The 15,430-nt window shown below is 33.4% G+C and overlaps 1 protein-coding gene across 1 annotated transcript; it reads right to left on the reverse strand.

The window, feature by feature from the left end:
* Positions 1 to 9,287: 9,287 nt before the first annotated feature.
* LOC149491371 (uncharacterized) lies at positions 9,288 to 10,196 on the reverse strand. Its single transcript, XM_089700710.1, has one exon. The coding sequence runs from the start codon at positions 10,194 to 10,196 to the stop codon at positions 9,288 to 9,290; it is 909 nt and encodes a 302-aa protein (XP_089556836.1).
* Positions 10,197 to 15,430: the final 5,234 nt, after the last annotated feature.

The following is a 15,430-nucleotide window of genomic DNA, read 5'->3' on the forward strand; positions in this document are numbered from 1 at the left end:
AAGCGGACACAAATATTTATTACTTTCTATCTGACTATTGTGAATGAATAAGTTAAAAATGCTTTAAGACTCCATAGTACCAGAGATTGACACCATTTCCCTGCACTGCCCACATGTTAAGAGTATTTAACTAAGAGCACTAAGTAGCACACAATTATGAGAATCACAACATTTAGGTTGCAAGTGTGTCAGCCCATGTTAAAAAATGTTGTAAAATGGAAACTATGGACTCAAGTTGATGGAAGTATAGAGTATAGTAAATATGTTTTGCATAGAACAAAAACTCAAGCCCTGGAACCACAGACACAATAGAAAATCTATTGTGTCTGGGACCGATCGGGCCGCTTGGGGCTCAATGGGTTAACGTGAAAAAAATAGGTCAGTATGAAAATGAATATACTGAAGACAAACTTGTGGACTTAAGGGTGAAAGTATCATATAAAATATGATATAACCAAATAAATGAGTTAATTATATAAATAATATATTTTTTTTACTTTCATAGGTCTAAAGCTGGTTAGTAGTTATTGAAGGGAACTTGTAACAAAGTAATGTTTTTTTTTAATTTTTTTTTAAACATTTCTACACTATAATGTTGTGGTAATATCCACACACAGACATGAACACGGAGAATAAGGGGAAAATACGGCATACCTTCGCTTTTATAATAAAAGTAGGTACTTATTGAAATCTAGACATATATTTGCAGATGGGTGAAACAATAGTAAAGTATACCATAGCATCGAGCACGAAGAATCCAGGGGAGATCTCATTCACAGTAAATAGCTTTGATTAGGTAGTAGTTACCCAATAGAGAATGTAATACTACAATTGCTGTATTAGTTGAACACTAGTAACGTCGAATGTTTGTAAAAAGCTGTGTTTGGCTCTATCATATCGTACAACATTATTAGTTCAATCGAAAAATGGAGTATAATAGACAGTGTGATATAGTCTTGATATATATACGAAACTTTCAAGGTGCTAATCGATAGCATTGTGAGCGCATGCGTTTTAGCATTCTAAAAATGGCTATAAGAAACTCCGCAGTACCTAAATTTTTCCTCACTGCTCAGGCAACATTGAAGATTTCGTAATATTGCAATATTTCTTACGATTGTTAAATTAACCCAACTAAACATGGGTAGACTCTTCCATTACCTACTATTACCAAAAATATCACACAAAAATCTTCTCTTTTATAATTTTAAATTGATTAACTACCTGTATACTTTTTTAAAGAAGAGACATCTAGTACATTTCTTTAAAACTGCCAGCTAGTTTAAGTACTTATGGAGGTGATGCAATGATGTCGATGGTGCTGCTAGTACTTTTTATTGTCATATTATTGTATTTGAAAACTAGATGGCACTTTTAGCCCATGAACTCTCTGATGGCTCTCTGAATGTTTGTGGATATTAAAAAGTACACTAGAGACTACTGTGAACCGAAACTTATATGCTTTAGAAAATAAGTTGTGTCTTACGGCTCTGGGATCTTGGACCATACAGACGTATAGTTCCTCCTGTGTACCGCAAAGCTTTGGAACGATTTGCCTGCGGTATTCCCATACAACTATGACATTGGAACCTCCTTGCCAGCTAGTTAAGTACATATGGAGGTGATGCAATGATGTCGATGGTGCTGCTAGTACTTTTTATTGTCATATTATTGTATTTGAAAACTAGATGGCACTTTTAGCCCATGAGCTCTCTGATGGCTCTCTGAATGTTTGTGGAGCTCTACCAGTGGTAGAGCTCCACAAACATTCAAATATTAAAAAGTACACTAGAGACTACTGTGAACCGAAACTTATATGCTTTAGAAAATAAGTTGTGTCTTACGGCTCTGGGATCTTGGACCATACAGACGTATAGTTCCTCCTGTGTACCGCAAAGCTTTGGAACGATTTGCCTGCGGTATTCCCATACAACTATGACATTGGAACCTCCAAAAAAGAGCGTATTTATTGAAATTGAAAGGCCGGTAAAATGCTCTACCAAAAAATCTTAGATTTATCTGAAACTGGCGACCCGCCCCGGCTTCGCACGGGTACAATGCTGATACTAAATACACTACAGAAAAACTGTGAACGTTGTATATAAAAAAAAAATAGCGAACCGCTCCGGCTTCGCACGGGTATCATCACTACATAGTACATAGTATAAAACAAAGTCGCATTCTCTGTCCCTATTTCCCTATGTCCCTATGTCCATTTGTACGCTCAAATCTTTGAAACTACGCAACGGATTTTGATGCGGTTTTTTTTAATAGATAGAGTGATTCAAGAGGAAGGTTTATATGTAGGTATAATAACATCCATTAAAAAGTGGAGAAGTACTGTTTCTTTTTGAGGTTTCTAATATGATGTCGTAAATAATTACATTTTTTCCGCTTACCTACATTGCAAACGCAGGCTGAACCCTACGAGTTTTATCAAAATAATGTACTAAGTATTGTACACATTGAAAAGGTCTACAGAAAAGTCCGCGATGGCATATGTCTATCTCTTATGGATAACCCACAATAACTTTTTTTTGTCATTTACTTTATACGACAAATAATGGCTAATTTTCGAAGCGATTTTAACCAATACAGCATTAATCCTTAACCAATTAAATACCTTGAATACATTGTTCATTTAATATAGATCTATATGGCCCTTTACACCGTATGTCACTTAAAAGTGAATATTTTCGAAGAAATAAAAAAAAAGAAATAAAAATTTATTTTCAAGAAACAGGTACAGCATTATGTTCAGACCCTGACCTTCGAACTAGTGGTAAACTGTGTTTCGAAGGCCAGTTTCTTCCCAGTCTTTATATCTATATTATATTTATATGTTTCTGCAAACTCACAGTTTTATGTTTATACAGTAAAAATAGATAAAAGGAGAAAAAAAAATATAACTATATCTATACAAAAAAAAAAAAGGAAAAACTGAAGTTAATATTTCAATTTTAAGAAGTCATTCCCATTATAAATATTGTGTGCACGTATCTGTTCGCATATAATAAATATATATATATAGTGTGTGTGTGTGTGTGTGTGTGTGTGTGTGTGTGTTTGCATGTGTGTATGTGTTTGTGTGTGTGCATGTGTGTGTTTGTGTAGAGCATGTGAGTAAGTTAGTACGTATGACATGTGGGTGGGTGGTTGAATACGTCCTAGTGATTTACTATCATTAATTTTTCTGTTTCTTCGTAATCCATATCTTTTAGCCAATCTTTCACAACTCGTTTAATTTTATTATGATTTAAAACCCTAACGTTGTATTTACTATTTAACAAATTATACAATTTTGTTGCTAAGAATTCATATTGATGTTGAGCGAATTTGGATGAGGTTGAGGGGATAGGTAGCCGATTAAGTCTTTTTACCTCTGTATTAGAAAGATCTATCATGCGATGTTTTCTGCGGATGCACTGGTAAATATAAGATTTTCGAACACTAAGAACATTTGATTTGTTGTATATATCAGTTGTAGGATGTTTATAATTAAGGTAGAACATAACCTTAAGAACAGCCCTTTGCGCCCTTTCTACAGGCAGCATTAGAGTTTTGCAGGCTCCTCCCCAGACAGATATACAATAAGTTAGTATACAGTGGCAAAGAGCATTGTATACCTGGATGAGCAGAGTAGTGTTGGCAATAGACCGAAGATTTTTGAACACGAATATAAGTCTTCTGATTCTTTTTACTGTGCTATTTATATGTTGTTCCCATCTTAATTTGTCATCCATTATTACACCTAGATATCTTGTTTCGTAGGTTCTTTTAATTTCTTCACATGTGCAAATAGTATTCTGAGGAGTTGATGTTAATGTCCTATTGCAGGGGAATGAATGTAGAGTAATTTTGTATTGATTACCAGGCATGGAAGAAATTCTTTTACCAAAACAGATGTAGTTAGTTTTTTCAACATTTATTGACAACAGGCTATCTTCTAACCAAGCAGTGATTTTGCACATCTCTTTTTCAGTTATCAATTTCAAATCACTCCACGATTTGGCGTGGAAGATAACTACTGTATCATCAGCATACATGATTGTGTTTGCAGAATGTAAAGGGAGACTACATAACTCGTTTATGTACGCTAAAAACAACGTAGGTCCCAGTGTGCTCCCCTGTGGAACACCGTATGTGCAAGCTGCATTGCTGCTCGTTAAATTATCAAGGCGCACCACTTGCTCTCTATTAGTCAGATAGTCTTGCAGCCAGTCGATAGCTACACCTCTTATACCAAGGTTTTCAAGCCTTGAAATTAAGATAGGGACCGACACCGTGTCAAAAGCCTTACGCAAATCAAGGAACACACTGAGACACTTGTAACCATTATCCACATATGATGTGATTAGTGATGTTAGATGCAGGATTGCATCCTCGGTTGAACGGCCCTTGCGAAATCCGAATTGATTGTCGTTTAGGAGTGATTTTCTTTCCAAATATGTGACTAATCTATTATTAAAAAGCTTTTCAAGGATCTTCGACAGTACACTTAAAAGAGATATTGGCCTGTAGTTAGTTGGTTCAGATTTTAATCCACCTTTATAAATGGGTACCACAACTGCTTTTTTTAAAGTCCTCGGAAAAACTCCAGACTCAAGACTTAAGTTACAAACATAAGAAATTGGTTCAGATAGATATATTTTAAAGTCCTTAATGAATTTTGTGGTGATATTGTCGTGGCCAGGAGCACTGTCTACTTTTAGTGACGATATTAATTTATTTACTTCTATAGAATCAGTGTTTGTGACCACCATTGAGTGAACCGGTCCTGTGAGGTGAGAAGCTTCCCGTGCTAGATCTTTTTCGTTCCTTTTCAGGTTATGAAGGATTGCTTCTGCAAGCTTACTCCCAACTGTTGTAAAATATTGGTTAACAGTGTTTAAAGACTCCAACGGTGTGCTATGACAGTTTAAAAGTTCAGATGATAGTTCTCTCTTAGCGTTTAGAAAGCAGTATTCTTTTATGACACTCCACGATTCTTTGATATTTCCCAAACTCCGTTCTAATTTATTTCTAAAATAGTCTTTTTTAAGTTTTTTAATTATCTTAGAGCAAATATTTCTATACCTAGTATAATTATCCTTCAGAATCACATCACTTGGATTTTTTTTAACTTTGATGTGCATTTTGTCCCGTTTTCTTATACACTTTATAATACCTCTCGTAATCCACGGTTTAATTGGTGCTTTTCTTTTTGAAATAGTAATAGTAGAAGAACTATCTGCGATTATTGTTTGTAATTTGGATATCAGCAACTCAGTAGCAATATTAGTATCTTTGACCTCATAAAGATCATTCCAGTTCATTTTCTGAATCAGTTTTTGGGCTTTATCATAATCAATACGTGTAATTTTTTTATTTAATTCAAGTTTTGTAACATTTGTTTTCGATATAAATAAAAGAATTGGACAATGATCCGTAAACGGTGGAAAGATGAATGTTTCCAATTTATTTTTTGATTTAACCATGAAATGATCAAGGCAAGTGGTAGATCGTGTTGGCTTGTCAATACATTGTAACAGTCCATGCGAGGCGATTAAGTTTAAGTAGTCAGTAGAAAATCTGTTATTAGCGTTGGGCATAATATTTATATTAATATCTCCGGTTAAGATAACTGTCTCCGAGTTAATGGTACGTAATAACAGGTCAAGTGATTCAAGGTAAATGGAAGCATTCTGAAAACACGGGGGTCTGTAAGAGCATATCAGAGATATCGATGGTTTAATTTGTACTAGGAGGCAGTTACCCTCTTCAAAGTTAGGTTCCATGACTACGGCGGGGATCTCATCTCTGACAAATACCATAACACCATCGTTTTGATTAAAACTTTTTTGTGTGTAAAATAAATTGTAATTATTAATATTAGGAAGCACTGAGTCACTATTTATCCAACATTCTGTACAAACAATAATGTCAATTTTAACATTGAGACTACTGATAAAAACTAAAAACTCGTCCAAGTTGCGATGTATACTTCTTATGTTTATCGTTATTATACACAATGAATCAAATATATTATGTGGAAGTATAGTTTTAAGCAGACTTGTATCGTCTAACAAAGTACATTTGATATCATTCGAGTAGTCAATGTCGTTTATGATATTTAAATTATTACGATCGAATTATGTTTATGTAGGTATTAGGTTCAGTTTTTTATGAGCCATAAAATACAGGGTGGCCCGTTTATAGTGGTCCAAAAATTTTTTTCAGCTTGAAAGCATCATGAGTAATCATTTAAAACAAACTTTAGTTAAGCGAAAACTTATGGTTTAGAAATTATGATTTTTTTTATAAATAATCCGGAGTTTCAATATTTTTGTCACAAAACCACTCTGTTATGAAAACTACTGGACCGAATTGAATGAAATTTGGTATAGGTATAGCGCAATAACCTACCTATCGCACTATAGGCTCATCTTGTGTAAATAATTACACTGCATTTTTTTATTTTAACTTTTTCCGTAGTTTTTTGAATTTCTCGGCAAAATATGGATTTTTCGAAAAAATCCTGTGAAAAAAAAATGTACCACCAAGATTTTGCTGGTACTGCTAAAAACTACCTTAACATAGGGTTATTCTTGACACAAAAAATCATAGTTGTCCTTCGATTGCAACATCTTCAAAAACAACATCATGTACATTAAAGCATGGAAATCGAAAAATTACGAAATTTACCATAATTTAATTTTAATCATTTGGAACGGCCAATTTATGTTTAAAGAACCATATATTGCCGTAAAAGTCATTACAAATCAGTATTCACATGGCTATAAAACTTAAAATGAATGAAATAAAATTTTAACCTGCCAGGCAAGATAACTTAACTTTATTCTAATGTCAATTTATTGAGTTTTTTTTGTTGTTTAGTTTTTATGATTAAATCTTAATAAAAGGTTTGGAGAATTAATAAAACAACATAAATATTAATTAACATATTGTTTATTTTTTACAAAAGGTTTTTGAAATGCCGTCCGCCTTAACTAAACATAATCTGCATTTGCGTAAGAAATTTCTTCGCAGCCTTTTAAATGGCTGCCGGCTTTCTTTAATGGCTGTTATAGCCACTTGAATTTATGCCTATAAATAACCATACATTCATTATACATAGGTACATTTGTATACCAATTTATGGTATTAAACCATTTATTACCATAGGTTCAACTTCATACCTAAAAATTCAAGTGGATATAACAGTCATTAAAGAAAGCCGGCAGCCATTTAATAGGCTGCGAAGAAATTTCTTACGCAGATGCAGATTATGTTTAGCGAAAGGCGGACGGCATTTTGAAAACCTTTTGTAAAAAATAAACAATATGTTAATTAATATTTATTTTGTTTTATTAATTCTCCAAACCTTTTATTAAGATTTAAACATAAAAACTAAACAACAAAAAACTCAATAAATTGACATTAGAATAAAGTTACGTTATCTTGGCTGGCAGGTTAAAATTTTATTTCATTCAAATAGTTTTATAGCCATGTGAATACTGATTTTTAACGACTTTTATGGCAATAAATGGTTCTTTAATCAAAAATTGGCCGTTCCAAATGATTAAAATTAAATTATGGTAAATTTCGTAATTTTTCGATTTCCATGCTTTAATGTACATGATGTTGTTTTTGAAGATGTTACAATCGAAGGACAACTATGATTTTTTGTGTCAAGAATAACCCTATGTTAAGGTAGTTTTTAGCAGTACCAGCAAAACCTTGGTGGTACATTTTTTTTTCACAGGATTTTTTCGAAAAATCAATATATTGCCGAGAAATTAAAAAAACTACAGAAAAAGTTAAAATAAAAAAATGCAGTTTAATTATTTACACAAGATGAGTCTATAGTGCGATAGGTAGGTTATTGCGCTATACCTATACCAAATTTCATTCAATTCGGTCCAGTAGTTTTCATAACAGAGTGGTTTTGTGACAAAAATATTGAAACTCCGGATTATTTATAAAAAAAATCATAATTTCTAAACCATAAGTTTTCGCTTAACTAAAGATTGTTTTAAATGATTACTCATGATGCTCTCAAGCTGAAAAAAATTTTTGGACCACTATAAACGGGGCACCCTGTATAAGAAGAACGTTATTATAAAATATACGCAATATTTATTTCGCCACTTATACATTTGAAATATTATTATGTGATGCAAGATAATTAAATTCAATCCGCCCATACAGAATAGTTTTATATTATTAAAAGTAATGGAATATACAATATAAGTTTTAGTTAGCGGTGTATTATAAATGGTTTTAATTTTACGTTCCTTAATAAATAACACTATATACGTTACATAAGTGACGAACACAGTAAGAATGCAGATGAACATTAGGCCGGAATAAAAATTTGTCACTAGAAAATAGTAATAATTAATCCTTAGGCATGAGTTTAAGACGGAAATTTGGTAAAATGCAATTTGTGTAACAAATAAATAATTTGGATATAAAATTATGTTATTCGAGTAAGATGAATAAATACTCACAAACAGGTCCAATAACTTATATCGATAGATTTTTAACATAAACTGTTTCAAGTTATAAGTATAGTTTATGTCATTTTCTGGTATCAAAAGTCTAGTGAAACGACATTTATCTTTATGCAACTGAACTTTGAATAAACAATAATTAACGAGGTAATAACTTGACTTACCAGAAATATCATGATTTATAAAATTAAATCTCAAGGCCCCGTAACCGTTGAACACACATGATGAAGATGACTGAATTTTAATTTCCATTAAACACAAAGCAATTGAATAATCTATAATTGTTATATTTAGTATCAAAAAATAATCCATAATTAACTTTTTTGATTTTTTGCCAAACATAATATTATAATACCACAGCATTAGTGAAGAGATCGAAATCTGTTTTGGATGTTTAACAAACTGCAATACAAATAAATGATTTAATAACACTTTAGTGTAATATATATGTAATGTCACCACAAAACTATTGAAGGCTACAAATAATATAATAATGCACTCAAACTGTAAAGATAAACGCTTGTTTTGAGTAATGAAGAAATTTATAATTTTACGATTTGTGTAGTTAAACATGGTAGTTGTATTCTCTGTCTTTGCAATAGGGTACAGAATGTAATAAGTAGCTATGCGAGTTAGTGTGGGTAGATGTAAAATAATTTTATAATGTAATGAGTAAGTGATAAGGCTTTGGATACACTGAGAAAAGTACATTAAAAATATATCTAAGACTTTAAAATACATTATTGGAAAACTAAACAATACAAGTGTAAATTGGCACAAATAATAATATAGTCAGGTTGATTTTAACTTTAACAAATCAGAGTCCGTTTTAATTTCATAGCGAGGGTAACCTTCAGATTTACGCACAAAAATTCTTCCCTTATTTGTCCAACAGAATTTGAAACCTAATTCTTTAATTTTGTTACGCGCCACAGCAAATAGCCTTCTGTCTTTGTCTGTTAAACTCTCAGATACAAATATTGGTGAGCTTGGACCGGGTAGTCCAATAGACGAGGAGGTTAATCTTTGTGAGTTATCTTTGTTATACTGTTTCACTGCACTTAGAATGTTATTTCTAGTTAACACGGATGTAAAGTCTGCTATAATTGTTGAATTACCAGATTTTCCTTTTATTCGAAAGATATCCCTTATGTCATATTTTTGTAATTCGATATTTAATGCATTACTCATTCTTTGAACAATATCAAATAAATCTTGTTGTGTCTCAGACTTTATTTGTTGTGCTTGAGGTAAGTTACGAAACTCCAAAACTGTGAACTTCGCCTTTTTTTGCATATCATCAATTCTATTATCCAAAGTAGAAATCTGTAGCACTTGTTCACGCCTTTCTTTATCCATACAGGAGAGTTTTTCTTTGATATCTTCATACTGTTGTGACAAAAAATTGATAGATTTTTCTAATTCTGTATTTTGGTGTTGTATTCCAGTTAACTGTTGTTTCAACTCAGCAATTTCAGTTCTCATAGCTTGGAATGTCATATCTTGATCCTTTTTCCAAGTAGTAAGCATAGCAAGTAGTTCTTCTTTCAAAGATTTCTCCTCGGAGGAGTGAACATCGGTACGAAGCCTCTTTTGCCTTCTTCCAATTAAGGTATTTTCGGGATCAAGTCTAGTAATATCATTTTCAGACGAGACATGGTGCACTTTGTTACCGGGTGGGGATCTTTGTACTTTTGACATTTTTGAAAAAGTCCGTAGTTTAAGTAGTCAAGGTAAACCGGTTTTAAAGAAGCGGCGCAGCAAAATACACGTCTGAACACTAACACAATCCGAGCGGAAGATATTACAGATTTAAAAATTGCGGGACGTACCGAACAGATTTAAAAATTCCGATTACGAGTTGGCAGACGGCCGTTTTACAGCGGCCGCCGCGCCACACCTCTCTGCAGGAGTCTCCGCGCATCATCACAATGACGCGTCGGGATCCCGCCCTCCGCTGCACGGCGTGGCTTGCTAAACCAGCGAGCCCGCCGCGCCGCGACCTCTGGCCGCCATCCACCGCCGCATAAAAGCCGGCTTCTCTCTGGTCTCGCGCACTGCGGGCTCCGAACAAACATCTTATTTATTTTATTACTACTACTACTACTAGTTACTACTACTACTACTACTACTAGTTACTCCTACTACTACTACTTACTAGCGACCCGCCCCGGCGTCGCACGGGTGCAATGGCGGCCGGCCGGTACCGCCGCAAACGCTACGTCCCGCAATTTTTAAATCCATACTAATATTATAAATGCGAAAGTAACTCTGTCTGTCTGTCTGTTACTCAATCACGCCTAAACTACTGAACCAATTTGCATGAAATTTGGTATGGAGATATTTTGATACCCGAGAAAGGACATAGGCTACCTTTTATTGCGAAATATGTACCACGGGCGAAGCCGGGGCGGACCTCTAGTCTGTAATATCTTCGAAAATATTCACTTAAATCATACGGTGTAAAGGGCCATATTAATAGATCTATATTAAATGAACTATGTATTCAAGGTATTTAATTGGTTAAGGATTAATGCTGTATTGGTTAAAATCGCTTCGAAAATTAACCATTATTTGTCGTAAAAAGTAAATGACAAAAAAAAGTTATTGTGGGTTATCCATAAGAGATAGACATATACCATCGCGGACTTTTCTGTAGACCTTTTCAATGTGTACAATACTTCGTACATTATTTTGATAAAACTCGTAGGGTTCAGCCTGCGTTTGCAATGTAAGCGGAAAAAATGTAATTATTTACGACATCACATTAGAAACCTCAAAAATAACAGTATTTCTCCACTATTTAATGGATGTTATTATACATAGGTATAAACCTTCCTCTTGAATCACTCTATCTATTAAAAAAAACCGCATCAAAATCCGTTGCGTAGTTTTAAAGATTTAAGCGTACAAAGGGATATAGGGATATAGGGACATAGGGACAGAGAATGCGCCTTTTTTTATACTATGTAGTGATGATTATCTACTTATGCTTTTAATTGGAGTTTTTCATTATCTGTGCTGAGCTATAAGACTTTACTTTTCAGCAAATTTCAAGACTCTGTGTTCACGTGGATTTTGATTTCCTATGTATCTGTTGATTGCGTTTTCTTATAAGTAGGTAGGTAAGTTTGTTTCTTTCATAGCTTCAAGGCATCATAGGCTTGAGTATTCAATATAAATTTCATTCAAAAAACAAAAATATCGGTATCACTGTTCACACATCACCCGTATCTAAGGGAAATAGAAATTAATTTCGGTTTATAAAGATTTAACCATTTCGGGATATTAATGATACCTACAGGCATTATTTTTTCTTAATTTAGCAATCGGGCCACTTGGGCGACAATGTCTTTTTATCGTTTAAACTTGGGGAAAAAAGGCAAAGCATCATGAAATTGGATTTAACTCTGTTATAAAAAAAATCTGAGCATGTGCCCCTTGAGATGATTATTAAACACTAGCTGCGCTTCGCGGTTTCACCCGCGTGGTTCGCTCCTGTTGGTCTAAGCGTAATAATATATAGCCTGTGCTATATAGCCTTCCTCGATAAATGGGCTATCTAACATCGAAAGAATTTTTCAAATCGGACCAGTAAGTAGTTCCTGAGATTCGTGCGTTCAAACAAACAAACAAACAAACTCATCAGCTTTATAATATTAGTATAGATTTGATAGCGCGTTTTTGCGAGTTGTCCAGCTGTACCTGTTACAAAAACATTTTGAAAAAATCCTTCTTTTGGAGTCCTACAAGACAGCAGACACTGAAGTCTGAACCGCACTATGTGCTCTACCCTCAGTTACCATATTATTTATTTATTACACCACACCCTATATAATGTACATAGGTACATCTTTAAATAGTTTTGATATATTTATATTAGAAGATTCATAAACATTGTAATGGAAATTCAAAATATACGCTTAAAAAATTAATATACCTACAGTTACCTACCTACAACTGAAAAAGTGGTCGACACCTACCAAGAGGAATAAACGTTATCGTGTGTGACTGGTCGAACCTTTTCTTTCATCTGCTTATAATCCACAGCAAAAGATTTTTTTAACGGAAGTGCACTAATTCTGCTGTCTTCAGATTAGTGTTCTTACGTTCAAAACAAACAGGACCTTTTTTTCTTAGCAAGATTCAAGATTTGTCGCGCTCACATTGGCTTGAGTCAACATTGTGAATGTTACAACTTCCGATCATTGATAGATCAATGTACAGTTAGTTTTATGTTAATGTATTATTTTATAGTGCAAAATCATGAATGTTAACATTACAATACATTGTATTAATTAGGTAATGCTGTTATGTGATTCGTCGTTCGTATTTTATTAAATTAGATTGTTTCGTGCAAGCCCATGCGGTTCTTTATATAACTCCGAGGTTCGATTGTATTTCTGTAAAATAACATAACGGTCTTACATAACATATGCATTACTTAAATATAAAAATACTATTTAATTCAACAAGATAACAAAACACGTTCTATTAATAATGAACAACATATAAAATTAAAAGCTTTACGCAAATGAACTATGTATTATAATACATATAAAAAAACACAATTCATTGAGAAAGAAGAAATTTAAGATAAAAAATTTAAAACTAATCCATACTAATAATATAAATGCGAAAGTAACTCTGTCTGTCTGTCTGTTACTCAATCACGCCTAAACTACTGAACCAATTTGCATGAAATTTGGTATGGAGATATTTTGATACCCGAGAAAGGACATAGGCTACCTTTTATTGCGAAATATGTACCACAGGCGAAGCCGGGGCGGACCTCTAGTATTATTATAAAGCTGAAGCTTGTTTGTTTGTTTGAACGCGCTAATCTCGAGAACTACTGGTCCGATTTGAAAAATTATGTCGGTGTTAGATAGCCAATTTACCGAGGATGGCTATAGGCTATATATCATCAACCTAAGACCAACAGTGGAGCAATGCGGGTGAAACCGCGTGGAACAGCCAGTTATATTATATTCATTGATTTTTGTAGCTTTTGAAATGGAAAAGTGGGCAGCTACCTACTTTAAGTAGGTAAAGACTAGGACTTATTTGAAACATAACATCAACTCGCAAACAACCCACTGACTATTGATTATCAGTTCGTATAAAAATCTTGAAACTGGTAGATATGATAAATTGTAAATTTATACTTGGGATACGAAAAATGAGACCGCCGATGAGCACCTCTTATTCTCAGTCAGTTTACGCCGTGAATTGAACTGACTGGCAAATTCATTTTTTTTTTCGTTTCAGAAAAAAAACAATTACGTATAACATCTAATAGGTAGGTACCTACTCTGCCAAACTGTACAACAGTTTGTTGGCAGTAGATGTATATAATATTATATATGTACTTTCTCATGTTAGTTACATGTAGTAAGTTAAAACCGTCAATATTTTATATTGTAGTAGGCACCCATCTATGATTGCTATACTTACCTGCAGCCAGGTGAGAAAAGGTAGATAAATGAAGCTTATTTCCCTTACATGTTAATTAAATTATTAGACTTATAATATAAAATATTGACGGTTTTAACTTACTACATGTAACTACCATCAGAAAGTAACAATTAAAAATAAATTAATTGTTAATTAACTTGATTATGATGGCAGAGGTTGTTTTTATAAGTTCATGATATTGAAATCAGCTTATAAAAAATTGTTTCATCTAAATAACAGATGAGGTTATATTTTTCTATTCCCGGATCTAAGACCAATACCTATAGCTTTAGGTTTTAGTTGAGTTACAGTAGATCGTATACGCTCATGTAGAAACATTTATGTAATGCATTTAATCTAGGTAAGTATGGCTTTCTCTTCGGCACTAGGTGCATAAAACTTCAGTGGTTAGCTTAATCTTTAATGTGGTTGCTATAATATAATATCATAGGTATAGCAGACGATGCTACGAGCTACGGTCTACGAGAGAACGATAATAAATAATTTAAGTATAGGTAAAATTTTATACCTACATAAAAAACATGCAGACATAAAAACAAATCGCATACCGCAAACAGTCGAGAATATCTTTCATGTAATAATTTCTATATGTGTAAAATTCTGATAGGTCATAATTTAATTTTTTTGCTAAAAATAGCACTAAAAATGTAGACTCGTCGAATATTTGCTAAACTTTTTAGCTAGATAAATTATGAATATATATTAACTTGTATAATACCTTAGTATAAATTTTTCAGCAAAGTGTTCGTTAGGTATGAGCCCTCGAATCTAGGTATTTTAACTTCTTTAAAGTTGTAGATCTAAGAGTAGGTTCGGTTTAACTTCATTTATTTAATAATCTCGCAAGTATGGGTTCCGTTTCAAATAATATGTTATCAATTAAAAATATTTGGCAAACTATCCGCTAATTATTATTATATTGTAAAGCTTTCATTTCCAAAAAATAATTTAAATGCCTACGTATTCATTAATAAGAAATAATTTCAGTCCTTGACCCGTAGATAAGCTTTTTAGATAATATTATAGAATAAAATTTATAAACGTTGGTTCAAATTCATTTTTTTCACGACTGAATTTAATGTTTTTGTAGTTATACATTTATGCCCGAAAATAATTGACAATTGAGCGTAACAAAGGGTCCAAAAGGGCTAGAAACGAAGGGTAGCATTCAATGTGGTTAAAGCGAGCTTTATTGGCTCCGCCCCCAGCTATTTTCTGGGCGTGTCGGGCGCCGTATTATAATCCCAAGTTTAAACGAGCGAGAGAGATATATGACAACAACGAGTTCTAGAAGGGAACAAAAGCTGCGGCGTAGAGGGCGGAGCTTTTTGGATCTCTCTACAACAGCCGGTGTCGCCCACAGTCTCTCATTCGCCTCTCGTTTAGCGTCCGCTATGTAAACGGCTCTTGTTGTGAATCTAAACAAAATCAGTCAGTCTTCGTTTTGTTGCCGTAAC

This window comes from Colias philodice, chromosome 1 (genome assembly GCF_061535455.1).
Source record: "Colias philodice isolate Cphi_HAF_F1 chromosome 1, ilColPhil1 Martin Lab GWU primary, whole genome shotgun sequence".
NCBI lineage: Eukaryota > Metazoa > Arthropoda > Insecta > Lepidoptera > Pieridae > Colias > Colias philodice.

Bases quoted from the DNA above. Each gene is read 5' to 3' on its own strand.
- LOC149491371 (XM_089700710.1), bottom strand. From the start codon at position 10,196: ATGTCAAAAGTACAAAGATCCCCACCCGGTAACAAAGTGCACCATGTC.